The sequence below is a fragment of the Pteronotus mesoamericanus genome, unplaced genomic scaffold (assembly GCF_021234165.1).
Source record: "Pteronotus mesoamericanus isolate MK-2021 breed Mesoamerican mustached bat unplaced genomic scaffold, CSHL_Meso_final scaffold_118, whole genome shotgun sequence".
In the NCBI taxonomy this organism is placed as follows: domain Eukaryota; kingdom Metazoa; phylum Chordata; class Mammalia; order Chiroptera; family Mormoopidae; genus Pteronotus; species Pteronotus mesoamericanus.
The window spans coordinates 1,305,961-1,321,823 of NW_026555301.1; the positions used below are offsets into that span (position 1 = coordinate 1,305,961).

A 15,863-nucleotide genomic window follows, 5' to 3' on the forward strand; every position below is an offset into this window, starting at 1 on the left:
CCTTAACTAATTCCCAATCCAACAACAAAGAGCTGACTCTTCTCTATGTATGTCAATGTAAGGTCAGAACTATTGATATATCCTGCAGGTAGTTAACAGCTGTATACAAAACACCAACACATTATATATTGTGTATGTTGTATTTACTCCAAAATAAAACATGGTTCTTTCTGAAGTTTTTAAAACCTTATGATTCATTTAAAATAAAGTTCAGACTGCTTACCCCTCCAGGCAGTTCCAATGGAAAACAGGAATTTATTCAACCAGACTGCACGACCCTCTTACACCACCTCAACATCAATGTCATAAATCACACAGGTAAGAGCCTGGCTCAGTATAATTAAAAATGTGAATATATTTCATGGGACTCCATAAGTATACACTATTTTATCAAGTTTTTACAGACAGCATTACTCATAGATCACTAATGACAAAAGGTAACTTAAGAAAAAAAGAACATTAATTACAAGTTTTTTTTTTAAAAAATCAGTTACTTATAAAATTTAAACAAGGTAACTTCCATTTGTTTGTGCTTTTGCCATTTCTTATGTATTCAGGTTAACCGTGGCTAATACTTAAGCTTCTCTTGTTTGAGATTCTTCTGGTTTTCGTTTTTGGTTTGTATAGTTTTGTTGAAACAATAACATGGGCAACATGATGCATGTATTCTGTGGAACATCTAATTCACTATCAAATGCAGGCAAAAAAAATCACAAATCTCTATGTCTCATAATAACTTACCTTTCAGATCAGATTGGTTTAATTAGTCAAGAAATCATCCCAGCCTATTATATTTTGCTGAGCAACCCCTCCCAAGAATTGCTGGGGCAGCTCACCTGAGAGGCTGTGGATCTATGGGAGAATCCAGCAGCATCATGGCTCCAAGAAGGGGAACGGTGAGGGAAACAGCCAGCATCAAAAAGGTCACTCGGAAAACTCTGCCACTAAAGGAGCTGCCGGAAATAAAATATGTACAAAGGTAATCAGCAGAGGCTGGTTTCAAAGCCCTTTCAGCAGGAGATGGCTTCTTACCCAGTGTCTCCACAATGAGGCCATCAACTTCTGTAACTTGTGATTAAACTTTAGGGCTGTCTGCTAACACTGGCAAACATGCTTTTGTTCTTTTTTTCTTTTTTAATCTTCCAGCTATGTGGGGCACTCTTAACAGTTATTTTCCAGATAGTGTGATAGGCTGTACCTTGAATCCTCTAGAAGCATTTTAAAGAGGGAAAACTCAAAGCACTTATGAACACAAAAAGTAATGGGAATAAAGAATTGCAATAAGGGAAGGAAGACACACTCATCTACAGGGAAGACAGGTGTTTCCCAAAAGCCACTATTTCCTACTATATGAATTCAAAGCAGCAACACTCAGTATGATGTGTTCCTAGATTCTGAGGTTCTGTAAATAAAAGAGACAGAGACAAATTCATGAGGCAGAGGATAAACAACTTCCTGAACATCTGATTCCCCAGTCATTTGTAGATCACACCTTTAAGAACTAAAAGGGAATCCCAGCTCTTACACCTGGAATGGTCTGACAGACACTGACAGTTATTTAGAAAGAATCTATAAAATTACAATTGCAAGTCATCACTACTAAAGCCCTGGGAAGATCTAAAAGCTGCCTTGGGAATCTTGTATTAAGTTTTTGGACAAATGACCAAGAGTGGCTAAAATTACCTCAAATGATCCTCATGTATATCATTACTCATCTGGTAAAAAAAGAAAAGTGAACACATTTAGCCTCTTGCTATAAATAAACTTTACAGGGTCATTATTTGCTTATATTAAGTGCATTCAAATTTACTAAACACTTGACATCAAGATTAACTTAAAGCAAATAGAATTCGTGAGCTCCTAAGATAGAGAATCTTTCTCTGTTTCTTTTTTTGTTTATCCTCACCCGAGGACATGCTTATTGATTTTAGAGAGAGGGAGAGGGAGGAAGAGAGAGGGAGAGAAACATTGATGAGAGAGTGAAAAATTGATTGGTTGCCTCTCATACATTCCCCAATCTGACTGAAACCACAACTTAGGTATGTGCCCTGACCAGGGATTGAAGCCACGACCCTACTGTTTCCAGGATGATGCTTCAAACAACTGAGCCACACTGGCCAGGGCCATAACCTTTTCCTATCAAATAAAAAAGTGAGCTAAAGAAAAAAATCCACACTCACACTTAAAAAGACAATTGATTAAGGGCAGTGTTTTGCTTGATTTTGACAGGATACTCTTCTGCATAAACCTGTTTGAAGTAGAAATATGGGAACCTGGATGCCAGTCCTCACTTCCCAAAAACCATCCAAACCACTGTAGATGAGTTTCTTCACCCAAAGCCCACAGGTTCCCCACTGTGAAATGGGGTGTGGAACAGGGAACCCTCAAAGTCCTGCCCAGCTCTGAACATGCATGATTTTATTAAATGAACAAAGCAGAAAAAATAAATAACTCATTCTCTTTCTATAAATAAAAGGCAAAAGGAATAAAAGAAAAAGGAGAAGACAGGGAGAAACTGCCACAGCATGTCACCCTGCAGACATTTGGGACAGCATGACTGAAGAGTGTGTGACTTCTGCCAACAATCTGAGTGGGCAGGAAACAGGTATCCCTCCATACACATGGCCTTTGACACCTTGCTTTCAGTAAGGTGACCTGTCAGGACTTGTGACCTTCAGAACTGTAAGACAGTCAATGTTGTTCAAGTCACTAAGTGTGATCATTTCTCAAAAGGGCCATAGAAAACTGATACATTTTTCTCATTAAACTAATTGTATTACCTGGAAGTGGGATGCTAGGGTAACAAATACCTAAAATGTGAAAGTAGCTTTAGAATCTCACTGTTGGTAGAAAAATTCTGAGCAGGGTAGAAAAAAATCTAGATTCCTTAAACAGACTGTTAATAGGAACATGGATATTAATGACTCTGCTAACAAGGTGAAAGAAGTGAGTAGCATGTGAGAGAAACATATATCATCTTAGAGAATACCTAAATGGTCAGTAACAGACTGTTAGCAGAAATATGGACACTAGAGGTTCTGCTGGTTATGGCTCCAAAGGATGTTAGGGTAAGTTAGTGGAAACTAGAGGGAAGAAGATCCTTATTATATAGTGACAGAAAACTTGGCTGAATTGTTTCCGGCAGTGATGTGAAAAGCAGAACTTGTAAATGATGAACCATGACATTTAGCTGAGAACACTGCCAAGCAGCAAAGCATAAGGGACAGTGCTGACCAGTTCAAAGACATTTCCTCTTTGCTAATAAGAATCCAAATCTGTGTCTATTTTCATTTTAATAAAAGGAAGAACAAATTTTGTTCCTAACTTCCTTCTCTTCACTCATATAGGGTGCAGAACTTACCCCCATCCAGGTAAAATGCCAAGTTTTACTCCTTTTGCTAGCTGGGAAAGGAGGTGGCTCAGTCTCAGATCTGGTAGGGAGGTACTGAAAGAACTGAGGTTCCTGAAAGAGCACAGATGGCCAGGAAAGAAAAAAATCAGGACAACTCCTCCCTCCCAGCCCTGTCACCAAACCCCAGGACCACATAACCTTCTCCTAAGGTGACTGATTGATGCTGACAAGGGTACAAGATTATACAGTGTAAGAAAATGGATACTCGGCACAGATCAGCTATGAACTCGCACAATAGTAGACTAAAGTAACCTGAAAGGTCCTCTGCAGGAAAGGAGTAAGGACCACAACAAAAGAAACAATAAAAACAGTCACAATAAGAACATGCCATGTGCCCTGACCAGGTACTCCACTGGTTAGAGTGTCATCCCAATAAGCCATGGTTGTGGGTTTGATCCCTCGTCAGGGCACATGTAAGAATCAACCAATCAATGTATAAATAAGTGGAACAACAAATAGATGTTTAATTTTTCTTCCTTTCTCTCGCATATAAATAAATTTAAAAAAAAAAGAACATGCCATGCAATGTGCTTTCCATCGTTAACTCAAGTAGAAAGGTGCATCTTTCTATTTTACAAACAAGGGAAATGAACAGAGAAAGTACATGTGGCTTGCCCACAGGCCACTGCCAGAACTGGTAGAACACGACTGAGTGCCAGGTCTTATTTTAAGCCTGCAGTCACCATTAGCAATGCTGCCTGCCAAGGTCAAGACAGGTTAAGAATACCTGGACCTAGAGCCCTCAGAGCAGACTCTGAGGTCTGAAACACTGTCTGAAAAAGTTAATGATGATTTGCCAATTCTGGACATTTCATATTATGGGATCAAATGGTATTATACAATATGTGACCATTGTGACTGGCTTCTTTCACCATGTTTCAAGGTTTACCCAAGTTGCACTATAGGAGGTCTGTCCAGAAGGTATCCAGCCATGTACTATGAAAAACAGAAACATTTACTGAAGATACAACAGTGTACATGGGACAATGACGCCTCAGTCCACTTCACAGTAGGTACCGTGGGACCTCACACAGTTCTCCCAATTGCCATCAGCTGCCCCATCGTATTTTCCTGAATCTTATCAATGGTGTGAAACCTCTTCCCTTTCAAAGGTGATTTTAGTTTTGGGAAAAGCCAGAGGTCGTAGGGCACCAAATCTGGGCTTTAGTGGGACTGAGTCACCCAGGTGATTTGATGTTTCGCCAAAAAAATACCTCTACAAGAGACATGATACATGAGCAGGTACATTGTCGTTATGAAGCCGCCAATGACCAGTTGCCCATAGCTGCAGCCTGCTGAATCAACTGAATAGTTTCTGCAGAGGAATGTTTAAGCCTAATGCAAAATTTGATGCCAGGTTCACTGCTCTACTCACTCAGTCATTTTGAATGTGACGGCCACACAGTACATATGCTCACTCAACAGTGTGTACCACCCCCACTGACTAGTAGAGAGAAGTCATTGTTCACGCATGCACATTCTAGTCCACTCTCCTTGGCTGCCATGTTACATAAATGTCATGCTCCGTTCTCGTTACTAACAATGGCTGGACTTTTTACAGTCAGACCTCGTATATCAGGACTTCAGTCCTTTTTATGGCTCAATGATATTCCATTGTAACTATATACCACAATTTGCTTATCCACTCATCTGCTGATAGACATTCTGGTGGGAGAGGGAAATGCAGAATAATTACTTAATGGGTATAAGGTGTTTTTATGGGGTAATGAAAAAGTTATGTAACTAGAGCACTGGTGATTGCCCAGCACTAAACACCACTGAACTGTACACTCTAAGAAGGGTAATTTTATGTAATGTAAATTTCACCTCATTTTTTAAAAAAAGTCAACAGTGATTAAAATGTTCTAAACTTAAGATTGTGGTGACTGCTGCAGAACTCTGGGAATATAGTAAAAACCCCTTAATTGAATAATTAAAATAAGTGAATTTTATGGTATATAAATATTTCAAATATATATTTAAAAAAAATAAAGTCAATGACTCAACGATGCAAACTGCTACTCCAGAGGCTGGGACGATCTATAACTCAAGATTTTCTTTAAGTGGACTAAAGTCTTTCAACACAATAGAAATAACTATTTATAAGTAAAAATGACAGCAAAGAATTTGTGTGGTTCTTTTAAAAACAGAATCCCAAAGAGAAAGAAATGGTGAAGATACGTGGCTGTCCATGGTGAATGCTGACCACACGGGCATTCTGGTAGGCTGAGGTAATCACCGCTCTCTACCCCAGTAGAGGAGCAGTTCCATATGGGAATCTGCATTGTGCAATCTGTCACTGTAGGACTGTCATTAACAAAATGGTGACACTCTGGACAAAGTGCTACTTTATCTTTTCTTTGCCTGACATGATTCTACATAAAACAAAATCTTCTCATTTGTCTCAAACTCCTATGTCCTATCCTTAACTCTCCTTTATCACTGTGTAACTTCAATCTTTTTAATCTAAATTTAATAATCTGATTTAGAGCTTGTGATACCCTTCTTGAATATTTGGTTGCCCCTTCACACAATAGTAAAACACTCACTTATCTTTAAAAAAAAAAAAAAAGAAGAAAGAAAGAAAGAAAGAAAGAAAAGAAAAAAAAAATAGTCATGCCAGCACTGAAAGCAACAGTGCTTACAGCTAGAAAGGCAGCCAGAGGTCTGATGACCTGTGTCCCACATGGCCCTCCCTTGCCAGAGATCTAGCTAATGTTGTCTTACAATCAGAATATAAGAAGCTAAAAAATGTAGAGGTCACCCAATCCAGTGCTCCCAACACTGGCTGGTCCTTGGACTGCACATACCATATGACTGGGACAGCTTTAAACAAGGTCCATAGATTCTGATTGGGCAGGTCCAGCACAGGCAGGTCCAGGAAAAAAAAAAAGGCTTTTTTATTTTTCATGCTTCCCAGTTGTTCCTGATGTGCAACTGGACACCAATGACCTTATCTAACTCCCTCCCCAGTGAAAGAAATCTATTTGACACTCAAGTGGCTGATCACCAGCTAGCCTCTATTGGAAAGTTCTGTAGTCACGTTTTAGAAACAGCACCTTAAACTCTTTGAGCAGTGCTGTCTGATGGAACTTTCTGAAATACAGAAATACAGCAGTCACTAGCCATGTACGGCTACTGAGCACTTGAAATGAGGCTAACCTATTTTATAAAAGATCCAAAGACTACCCATGTGTATCAGCCCCTAGGTTGTTTATTTCTTCACATTTTGAGCTAATGTGAGAACCATGAGCTCAAAAGGCCCACCAGTGCCAAACTCTGATTTTTACAAATCTGATTATTTTTAAAAATAGCTCAAAAAAGCAAATTTTCATCCATTCAGCATCTGCCTGCTTTCCATATTCTGTGAAACTTCACCTGACAGCTGTTGCCTACTGATAAGAGGGCCTTGCCCTAGCCAGTGCTGCCCCTGAACCTCTCTGACCCAGAGACTCACCTTGACCAGGGAGCCCTCTCAGAGTTCCCCCTCTCCTCTAAAGTTCCCATGCTCTCCTCCCCTCAGGACTGTGGCACCCCTGTTGCTGTCCTTCACATGCAGACCTGTCGAAGCAGCATCCAATAAAGCTTGTATGCTGTTGCTGCCACCTCATAGTCATATCTTTTTCCTTTATCCTTTTCCCTCAAAATCCCCTCAAACTCCCTATAAAGCACAAATGAAGAACTGAATTTTTAATTTTAGTTACTTAACATTTTTGAATTAATTTTAAACTTAAATAGTTGTGTATGGCCAAGTGACCATGACATCAGACAGTAGCCTTAGACTACTTAATATTTCTTCATACACAATTATTTAATAACCACCTACATATGTGCCAGGTACTGTATGAAGCCCTGAGAGTATAGCCATAAATAAAATAAAGTTTCCTGTCCTCTGTTTACTCTAGTATAAATAAGCAAATGCCAGACAGTAATAAGTACAATGAAGAACAATAAAGCAGGGTCGGGGGTAGAGTGATGGGGAAGGCTGGCTACACACAGGGGTCAAAGCAGATAACCTCAGAATAATGAAATTCAATGAAGCTGAGAAAAATCAAATATCTGGGGCAAAGCAATGCAGGCAGGGGAAACTCAACAAGCACTTGGCATTATGACTGAAGCATTCATGCTTTAAGCCTTGATCCTCTGATCATAATGACCAAAACAGGGAGTGTGAGGCAGAATGAATGAGGGGAAGCTGGAGACCAATCAGGCCCATTGCCAGGGGCATATCCCACAGAGCCCTGAAGACCAGGGAAGTCCCTGCCAGTGCACATGATTAACTCCAGAAGGCCCTAACATACACAGAATATTTCCCAGTTCTTTGACTCAAGGACCTTGTCTGCCCAAATGATCTCATGCAACATGTTAGAAAAACACGCTTTCCCCTTGTTTGCACTGACTGGTCGCAGTTCTGCCCTTAGGAGCACCAAATTCTTGCCCTCCCTAGAGGTAACAGCACGCTCATTTCTCTGGTCTCCAGGCAAAGTGTCCCCAGTCCTACTGAAGCTTTTCAAATGGTGGGGTTTACAGAACATTCTCTTTTACAGTTATTTCGGAGTTTGCCAAAGTCTCCCATAAAATGTGGCATCCACAACTCAAGGCAAAGGTCTGGTCTAAACCATAGCTGTCACTCCACAAAATGGCTTTAGTTGCCCAAGCTGAAAAATAAAGGATTCCACAGAAAACTCTGTTTTCCAGCTTCTCTGGAAAAAGCACTTGATCTGACCCTATGAAACCCAAAGTTTCAGGACAGCCACAAGTGTTACCACTCTTCAGACATGCACACACTCTGCTCTCCCCAGCCCCACACTTGCTGCAGACAGCACCACATCAAGCTGGTACAAGAACCAATGTGACTGATACTAAGACCAGGGCCTGGAACACAAAAACCTCTCAGTAAATGGTAGGTTCCAGGACTTGCAGCTCCCTGGAGGCATCGAATCCCTGGCTATCTGGTGCACAGTTCCGTGCTGTGGTTTCTGTACCGGTGCTCTAAAAACATTTATTTTATCCCCAGGTTCATTAACTTTTTGATAGGCCCATCTCACCACAGTTCCTGCAAACTCACAGTCAATTACAGTTCTGCTTTTCCTCCATGTGTGCCCCTTCCTCTGCACCCTGCATTATGGCAGCTTAGATAAAGGATACTCCATTTATCCCTATCCATTTTCAATGACAAAGCCCATCACACCCCCTCTTCCCAATCTGTGCTGACACATTCAGGAAAGCTAGCAACTTCCATGCCAGGTGCAGCCTGGGAAATCAACTTGTTTGCCCCAATCTCTTGGAAGAGCCCAGGGAGATGCTCACCTCCTTGAGGACATCTACACCCTGAAATTTCCCCCAGTCTCTAAAGGCAAGAGAACAATTATGGTGATGCAATTACTGTCAGCTCAACCACAATCTACAAAATCCTTTACTTTCACCAGCCAAATAGGAAGGGCATTCCCAAACTCCTCCTGTACACAGGACATCAGAGTCTTGAGTCATGGACTGAAGTCCTGACAAACAGACCCTGTGAGATTAGAAACAACTGGTGATTTTTGTGGGAAATCTGTAAGCCACAAATCCATGGGGGACAAGAAATGCAGGTGTCAAAATGATCTCTGGAAACTGAAAAAGTCAAACAGCAACAAAGTCCATCTTTTTAAGTGACTGCATCTTAAATTTGTTCATTTTTCACATTCCTTTATAGTGGGGCTCCTAGACTATAGATGTCTTCATTTAACATCAAGAATAACTAAGAAGTTAAAAGAGATGCTTGAAAACACAAACCAGGGCAGGGAAAGGCTAAGAAGAAAATTCCAGATTCCTAAATCCTCATGACTTTATGAATTTATGACAGGTTTCTCCACAAAGGAAAATACAAAATTTACCTAGTACAGATTAGTCTAAAATCCTTTAGAAAAACTATTGAAAAAGCAGCTGTTAAATTTTCAATGCATTCACTCTTCAGTCCTAAACAGTTATTTGTGGACATTAAACAGCTATTTTCTCTACCCAGACAAAAACTATGTTCCAAAAGAGAAGGAATAGCTTCAGTGTTAAAATCATTCTAACAAAATTCCTAAAGCATAGGGTAACTGATGCCAAATAATACTAATGATAAGCTTGCAATGGTATATTAAAAGTGCTTAGCTCATCTATGTTCCACACTGAATAAAAGGATTTAATAACTGCATTCCTTGCTATAGCTTAAACACAGAATATGCTTCTCAATCATTGTCCAGGTGCCAATTCTTCTTCATTCATTTTCATTTCTCTTTTGACTCCAATACTCTGAAACTTTATACAAATCAGGGGTCCCCAACCCCCAGGCTGTAGGCTGGAACTGACCTGTGGCCTATTAAGTATGAACCGGGCCACACAGCAGGAGGTAAGTGGTAGGCCAGCAAGCAAAGCTTCACTCACATTACTGCCTAAGCTCCGCCTCCTGCCCTCACAACCCCCACCTGTGGAAAAATTGTCTTCCATGAAACCAGTCCCTGGTGCCAAAATGTTTTGGGACCACTGATATAAACCACTTCACTCACACAGACCTCAAGGACCTCATCAGTGAAACAACTAACATGAACTTTCATGCCAAGAGTCAAGAGTTAGCCAAGGTATTGCCAGGAGTCCCTTCCACTAAAATCTATTGTCCTACTTCTGTTAATTGAATAATCTATCTTTCAATACTTTCTTTATTCTGTTTTGCACATCTAAAGTTCTGTAGTTGTCCTAGTTCTACTTCCCTCCGATTTCTTTACTTCACCCACTATACAAAATGCCTTTGTCTTGTGATAAAAACTCAACTTTTGAGGTAATCAAGAAGACAATGAGATGAAACACTAAATATGACCACAAAAGAAAAAAATAGAGAACTGCATGAGAAAAATAATAATTAAAAAAAACTATACCATTATAATAAATATATAAATGATGATGGGTGACAAAAACTCACTATGAAAGACACTATTACGGATATATAGAAAAAGAATCAAACAAATGCAAACACAAAGAAGGTAGCACAGGAAAAATAAAAACAATATTCACGGACACAGAAGTCAAGAAAGAATCTCAGAATTTTTGGTCACGATGGTGTAGTTAAACGCAACTGGCCTCCTCACACAACCACAGCAAAAATTACAACTAGACTACAGGACAAATCAAGATGGCAGAGGAGTGAATGGATGTCACACTGACCTCCTTCCAGGACAAATTTGGGATTACAACTAAATTGTGGAGAAATCAAAATCACCTGGAACAAACAACTGAATAGCAAGAGAGGACCCTTATAACCTCAGACAAGCAGAAGAATCAGTTTTAGCACACCTAACTGGTAAGGAGTGTGGTAGAGACTTGAGAAGGCAGGCAGGGCACTGACAGGCGGCAACACCAAACGGATATTGAAACAGCCAGCTGGATCCCCCTGAGAAGAGTGGGGCCTGAACCATAAGCGGGAATCTCCAGCCTACAGCACCAGAGTCAAAAAAGTACACAGATAACAACCAGCTGCGAAAAGTGGTACGGTTGCTCTCTGCCAGAGACATGCCACTGGAGACACAAAGAGCCTTTTAAAGGGCCAATGCATAAATTTTTATTTGCAACCACTTACCCTGGGCTCCAGCAAAGGTGGGGAAAACTGACCTGAAGAGAGACTGGGGAAGGAGGCTTCGGGGAGAGAACTGAGAAAGTAGCTGGCAATGTCGGTGCTGACTCATTCCCCCCCCCCACCAGTAGCCATCTTGCTCAGTCAGACCACTTTCCTGAGCATCAACAGCCTCGCCCCCAGGAGGCACTCGGCCCTGGCCCAGTGGTGCTAAAGCCTGACTGCGGAGTGCAGAGTGATTAGATTAACAACTGAAGGAGACAGCCACAGACAGTAGATTCCTGGAACTCCCAAATAGACTGCCGAAGGTCACACAGGGACAACAGCTGACATCATCAGAGGCAGATCCAGAAAAAGAAAACAGAGGTCTCCTACCACAGATGTTCACACCACAAAGTCTGAAAATCGAGACAGATCAATTTAAGAAGCAGAAGCCAAAAAGAAGAGTCTCACAAATAATGGGAAGACAAAGAAATACACCCCCAAGTGGAAGGGAAAGGAGGAATCCCCACAAAGAGAACTAAATGAAATAGAGACAAGTAAACTGTCAGATATTGAGTTCCAAACAACAGTTCTAAGGAAGCTCAATAAGCTCAGAGAGAATTACAAAAAACTACAGAGAAACTATGGGAACTTACTGTAAACTACATCAGCATGAACAAGGGCACAGAAACTATCAATGAGACACAAGAAGAAATGAAGAATTCAATTTCTGAATTGAAGGACACAGTAGAAGGAATCAAAAGCAGGCTCGATGAAGCTGAGGACCGAATCAGTGAGCTGGAGGACAAGGTAGAAAAAAGCTCCCCAAAAAAGCAAGAAAATGAAAAAAGACTCAGAAAGCATGAAGAGGTATTTAGGGAAATGCCAGACAACCTTAAATATAATTAATATCCATTTAACAGGGATACCAGAAGGAGAAGAGGAGGAGGAAGGGATAGAGAACCTGTTTGAAAAATGTAATGATGGAAAACTTCTCTAATAGAAGAGAAAAAGTCACACAAGTCCAGGAAGCACAGAGGGTTCCATTCAAGAGGATCCCAATGAGGCCCACTCCAAGACTCATCATAATTAAAATGGCAAATATCAAAGACAAACAGAGAATCCTAAAGGCAGCAAGGGAGAAAGAGGTAGTAACATATAAGGAAGCCCCAATATGGCTAGCAACTGATTTCTCCACAGAAACACTGTAAACCAGAAGGGAGTGGCAAGAAATATTCCAAATCATGAAAACCAAAGGCCTGCAACCAAGAGTGCTCTACCCAGCAAGGCTCTCAATTATAATGGAAAGTGAAGTAAGGAGCTTCCCAGACAAAAGAAGCCTAAAAGAATAAACCTCCACCAAACCAGCATTGCAAAATATGCTAAAGAGACTGTTTTAAGAAGGTGAAGAGTCTATGAATACTCAGTTCCTTTCACAGTCACCAATACTTGATATTACCAATATTTTTTAGTACATATTAATCCGATTGTGACAATGATGTTATTTTAATTGTTCCTTCATTATTTGTTGAAACTAAACCTGTTTTGTATATTTTTTGCCTATTTCTATTATTTAAAAAAAAATTTTTAAATGACTTTTTGGTATTCTTTATCCATTTATCGATTAAAGGTTTGCAGAATATTTTTCCCTAAAAAAAAAAAAAACCCAAACTATTAACTCTTTTATAGATGTGTGGCAAATACTTTCCTATTCTATTACTTGTCATTTAACTTTTTTAATATGTATATTACTGTATAGTCTTAAATGCTTAATATAGTCATATTGTCAATATTTTACTTTATAGCTTCTCGGTTTGAATAGTTACTTCAGGGTAAGAAAAATACTAGTTTGTGTTTTCTCCTAAAACCCCTTAGATTTCACATGCTGATTTTTAACTCACCTGAACATTTTTTGTGTAGTGTGTGAAATAGGGCTCTATGTTTGTTTTATTTCAAGTGGTAGTAGTCCATGCACCTTATTTGTTGAATAAGCCTTATTTTCCCTACTGATTTGAAATATCGGCTTAATCATATATTACATTGTTAGATATATATATTTGTTTCTGGAATACTCATTTTATTTCATTGATCTACTTGATTATTTCTGTGCTGGTGTCATGTTGTTTTAATTGCTGAGACTTCATAATGGTTTTAAAATTTTTAATATTTTAAAATTGACTTTGACATTTAAAAAAATAAATAAAATTAATCTGAAAGAACGAACGAACGAACTCCTACCTTTTGTGACAACATGGATGGAACTGGATGTTATGCTAAGTGAAATAACCCAGTTGGTGAAATACAAATACCATATTATCTCACCTATAAGTGGAATCTGTTCAGCAAAATAAACTAACGAAGAAAATAAACCACAGGCATGGAAACATGGAGTAGACTGAAAGAGATCAGAGGGGATGGGGAAAGAGGAAAATGGTGTAAAGAAGGAGAAGGAACTAGCCAAAGAACATGTATGAATGACCCATGGACAACAAAGTGGGAACTGACTGTGGAGTGGAGTGGGGGTTGGGGGAAATGGGTGGAGGGAGGTAAAAGGGGGAAAATTGAGACAACCGTGATAGAATAAACATGATTTAAAATCTTAAAAAAATAAAATAAAAAAAGAAACCTGAAAAAAGAAAAGAAACTATCTTAGACGAATTCAATGTAAAAGGCACACTGGAAAAGACCAGCAGCAGGTAACTTTGGAATATCCAATTTACCCTGCCATCAAGTCAGAAGTCCCCACAGGGAAACTGAAAAACAATTTAATTAACTCTGTCCCTCTACAGCAGGGCCAAGAGTGTCCGAGGAGCCCAGATGATATTTGGGCCCATCCAGTAAGTGCCTTCAGGTATTACATGCCTTGGTTTTCAACACTGCACCCCACAGCGATGTCAGGGCCAGCTGCACTTCTATTTCTCATGTGAAAGTGCATGGAGCATGCCTTGTCTTCATGGTTTCCATTGTAAAGTACTACCAGTCCTTGCATGACCATTCCAAAGGCTCCTCAGTAGTCATCAAAAGATGACTTCATAATCAATATTCTCAGTCAATAGAGTGATCAACTTGTCCTGGTCTGCCAAAATTAGCACTGAAAGTCCTGCATCCTTGAAAGTTTCTGAGTCCAGGGCAAACCAGAATGGTTGGTCACCCTACAATCAGGAGTGTATCACATTACGCACCCCCCCCCACACTGAGCCCAGGAGTCAAGAGACTACCAGAATGCCTTCTGTGTGAATCGCCTTTCCACAGCCAAAACATTCCTTTCTGCTACATCTCTCCTACAAAGGTGTTCCTCTTATTACCATCGGTGATTAAATTCAGTCTGTCATGGCAAAAACTGTCCCTCATTCAGTATATACCACACCCCTTGGCACACCAATAAATATTTCCACTATTTCTATCAACTTATAACTCAATCAGTTCCACAGCTTTGAGCTTCGCCTATACAGGACCACTTGGTTCTCCCAAAATACTCAAAGTTATGAGACTCAGGATGCAAAATTAAAAACAGAAGTTCAAATATTTTATATTAACATAGATGTTTAAGGACCATGCTTCAGTTTTTATCTAACAAAACAGTATACTTAAATTCTGGAAGGCTGGGAGAAGCAAAGGCCAAAAACCTGCGCTTTCATTAGGCATCAACAGGAGCAGTTTCCTCTGCTTCTCGGTCCCTATCAGGAAGAATCCGCAAGGCTGAATTCTCATGAAAATTGCCCAACAGTCACTTCTGGTCGCTACTCTTTCCGGAAAACCGCGGTGAGGACTGGTCCCGCTTAGAGAAAGGTGACCAGGTGCAGAAGCCGGCTCTTCACTGAATATTCAGGGACGCCCCGAACCATTTTTCGGACCTCCCTTCAGGACACTGCGAACACGGAACCGGGAAGACGTAGGGCAGTGGCTAGATGGCGCTCCCCAGGGATGAGGCAAGCCAACAAGGACAGCGCGCAGGGAAGGGGAAAGCGAGGAAACCACTGCTCTGAATGCTGAAGCAGATGGGGCAGGTGCGGCGCGAGACGGCCTCGGGACCGGGAGCCGGGGATAATGCCGCGATAGGACGCAGAAGAGGCCCAAAGCCTCCACGACCTGGCAAGCGCCATCAGCTTGATCAGAGCCTTCTTTCTTCCCTGTAAAATGAGTTTTGCCAAGAGTAAAATGAGTTTTACATGACACAGCGCATGCCGCGCGTCGGCACCACATTTATCCGGCTACTCTTATTGCCATCACCGTACTTGAGAGTCAGCCCCGCTGCTCGAGAACGAAGTCTGGAGGCCAGGCCTACCTGCTGTCCTTGGTCTCCGAGGTCCGTCCGTCGTCAGTGACGACGTGCGGCCGCAGGGGACGGCGCTGCCGTAGCCCGTCTGCCTCGCTCATTCTGCGAATACCACTGCCGCCTGCCCCCCACGTAACAAAACAGAGCAACGCAGACACCAATTATGAACGCCTCGCCTTCCTTGCCGCGCGAGAAAGTGACGTTGGGACCACGCCCCTTCCGGTAGCTAGACCAGCTGCCTCCAGGGCTTCACTCCGTGGGCCATCCCAGCGACTTCCGGCAGATTCTTAAGGCTGAGCGTGGGGCTTGGAGGCGGTGCCCGCGGAATGAACGCTTCGGCCCCCTCGGGTTTGGAACCCGCGCGGCAAAGCACAGCACACCGCCTGCGCTGCCTGTTTTCATTTCGTTTCATTTGTAATGGGAGCGACAACGATAATTGTTTCGCATTTCGGCAGTGCTGGACAGAGGTGTTGGCGGTTTGTTTTGGTAAAGAGGATGGTGCTGTTTATTAGATGAAAAAGACCGCGGTTTCTACAGGCAGCGTAAAAAATAGGATTATATTCTTAGAGGTACAGCAGGGCAACAGGCCTACCTAAAAATTA

The 15,863-nt window shown here is 41.2% G+C and overlaps 1 protein-coding gene across 1 annotated transcript in view; it reads right to left on the reverse strand.

Moving 5' to 3' along the window:
* Window positions 1–15,468, reverse strand: part of APMAP (adipocyte plasma membrane associated protein) — a 51,182-nt gene extending 35,714 nt beyond the window's left edge. Inside the window, exons 1-2 of the mRNA XM_054587441.1 lie at window positions 15,271–15,468; window positions 837–953 (exon numbers count right to left, since the gene is read on the reverse strand). Of these exons, the coding sequence (XP_054443416.1) occupies window positions 837–953; window positions 15,271–15,362 (209 nt within the window). The 5' untranslated portion in view covers window positions 15,363–15,468. The remainder of the gene's footprint in view (window positions 1–836; window positions 954–15,270) is intronic.
* Between the last annotated feature and the right edge of the window lie 395 nt (window positions 15,469–15,863).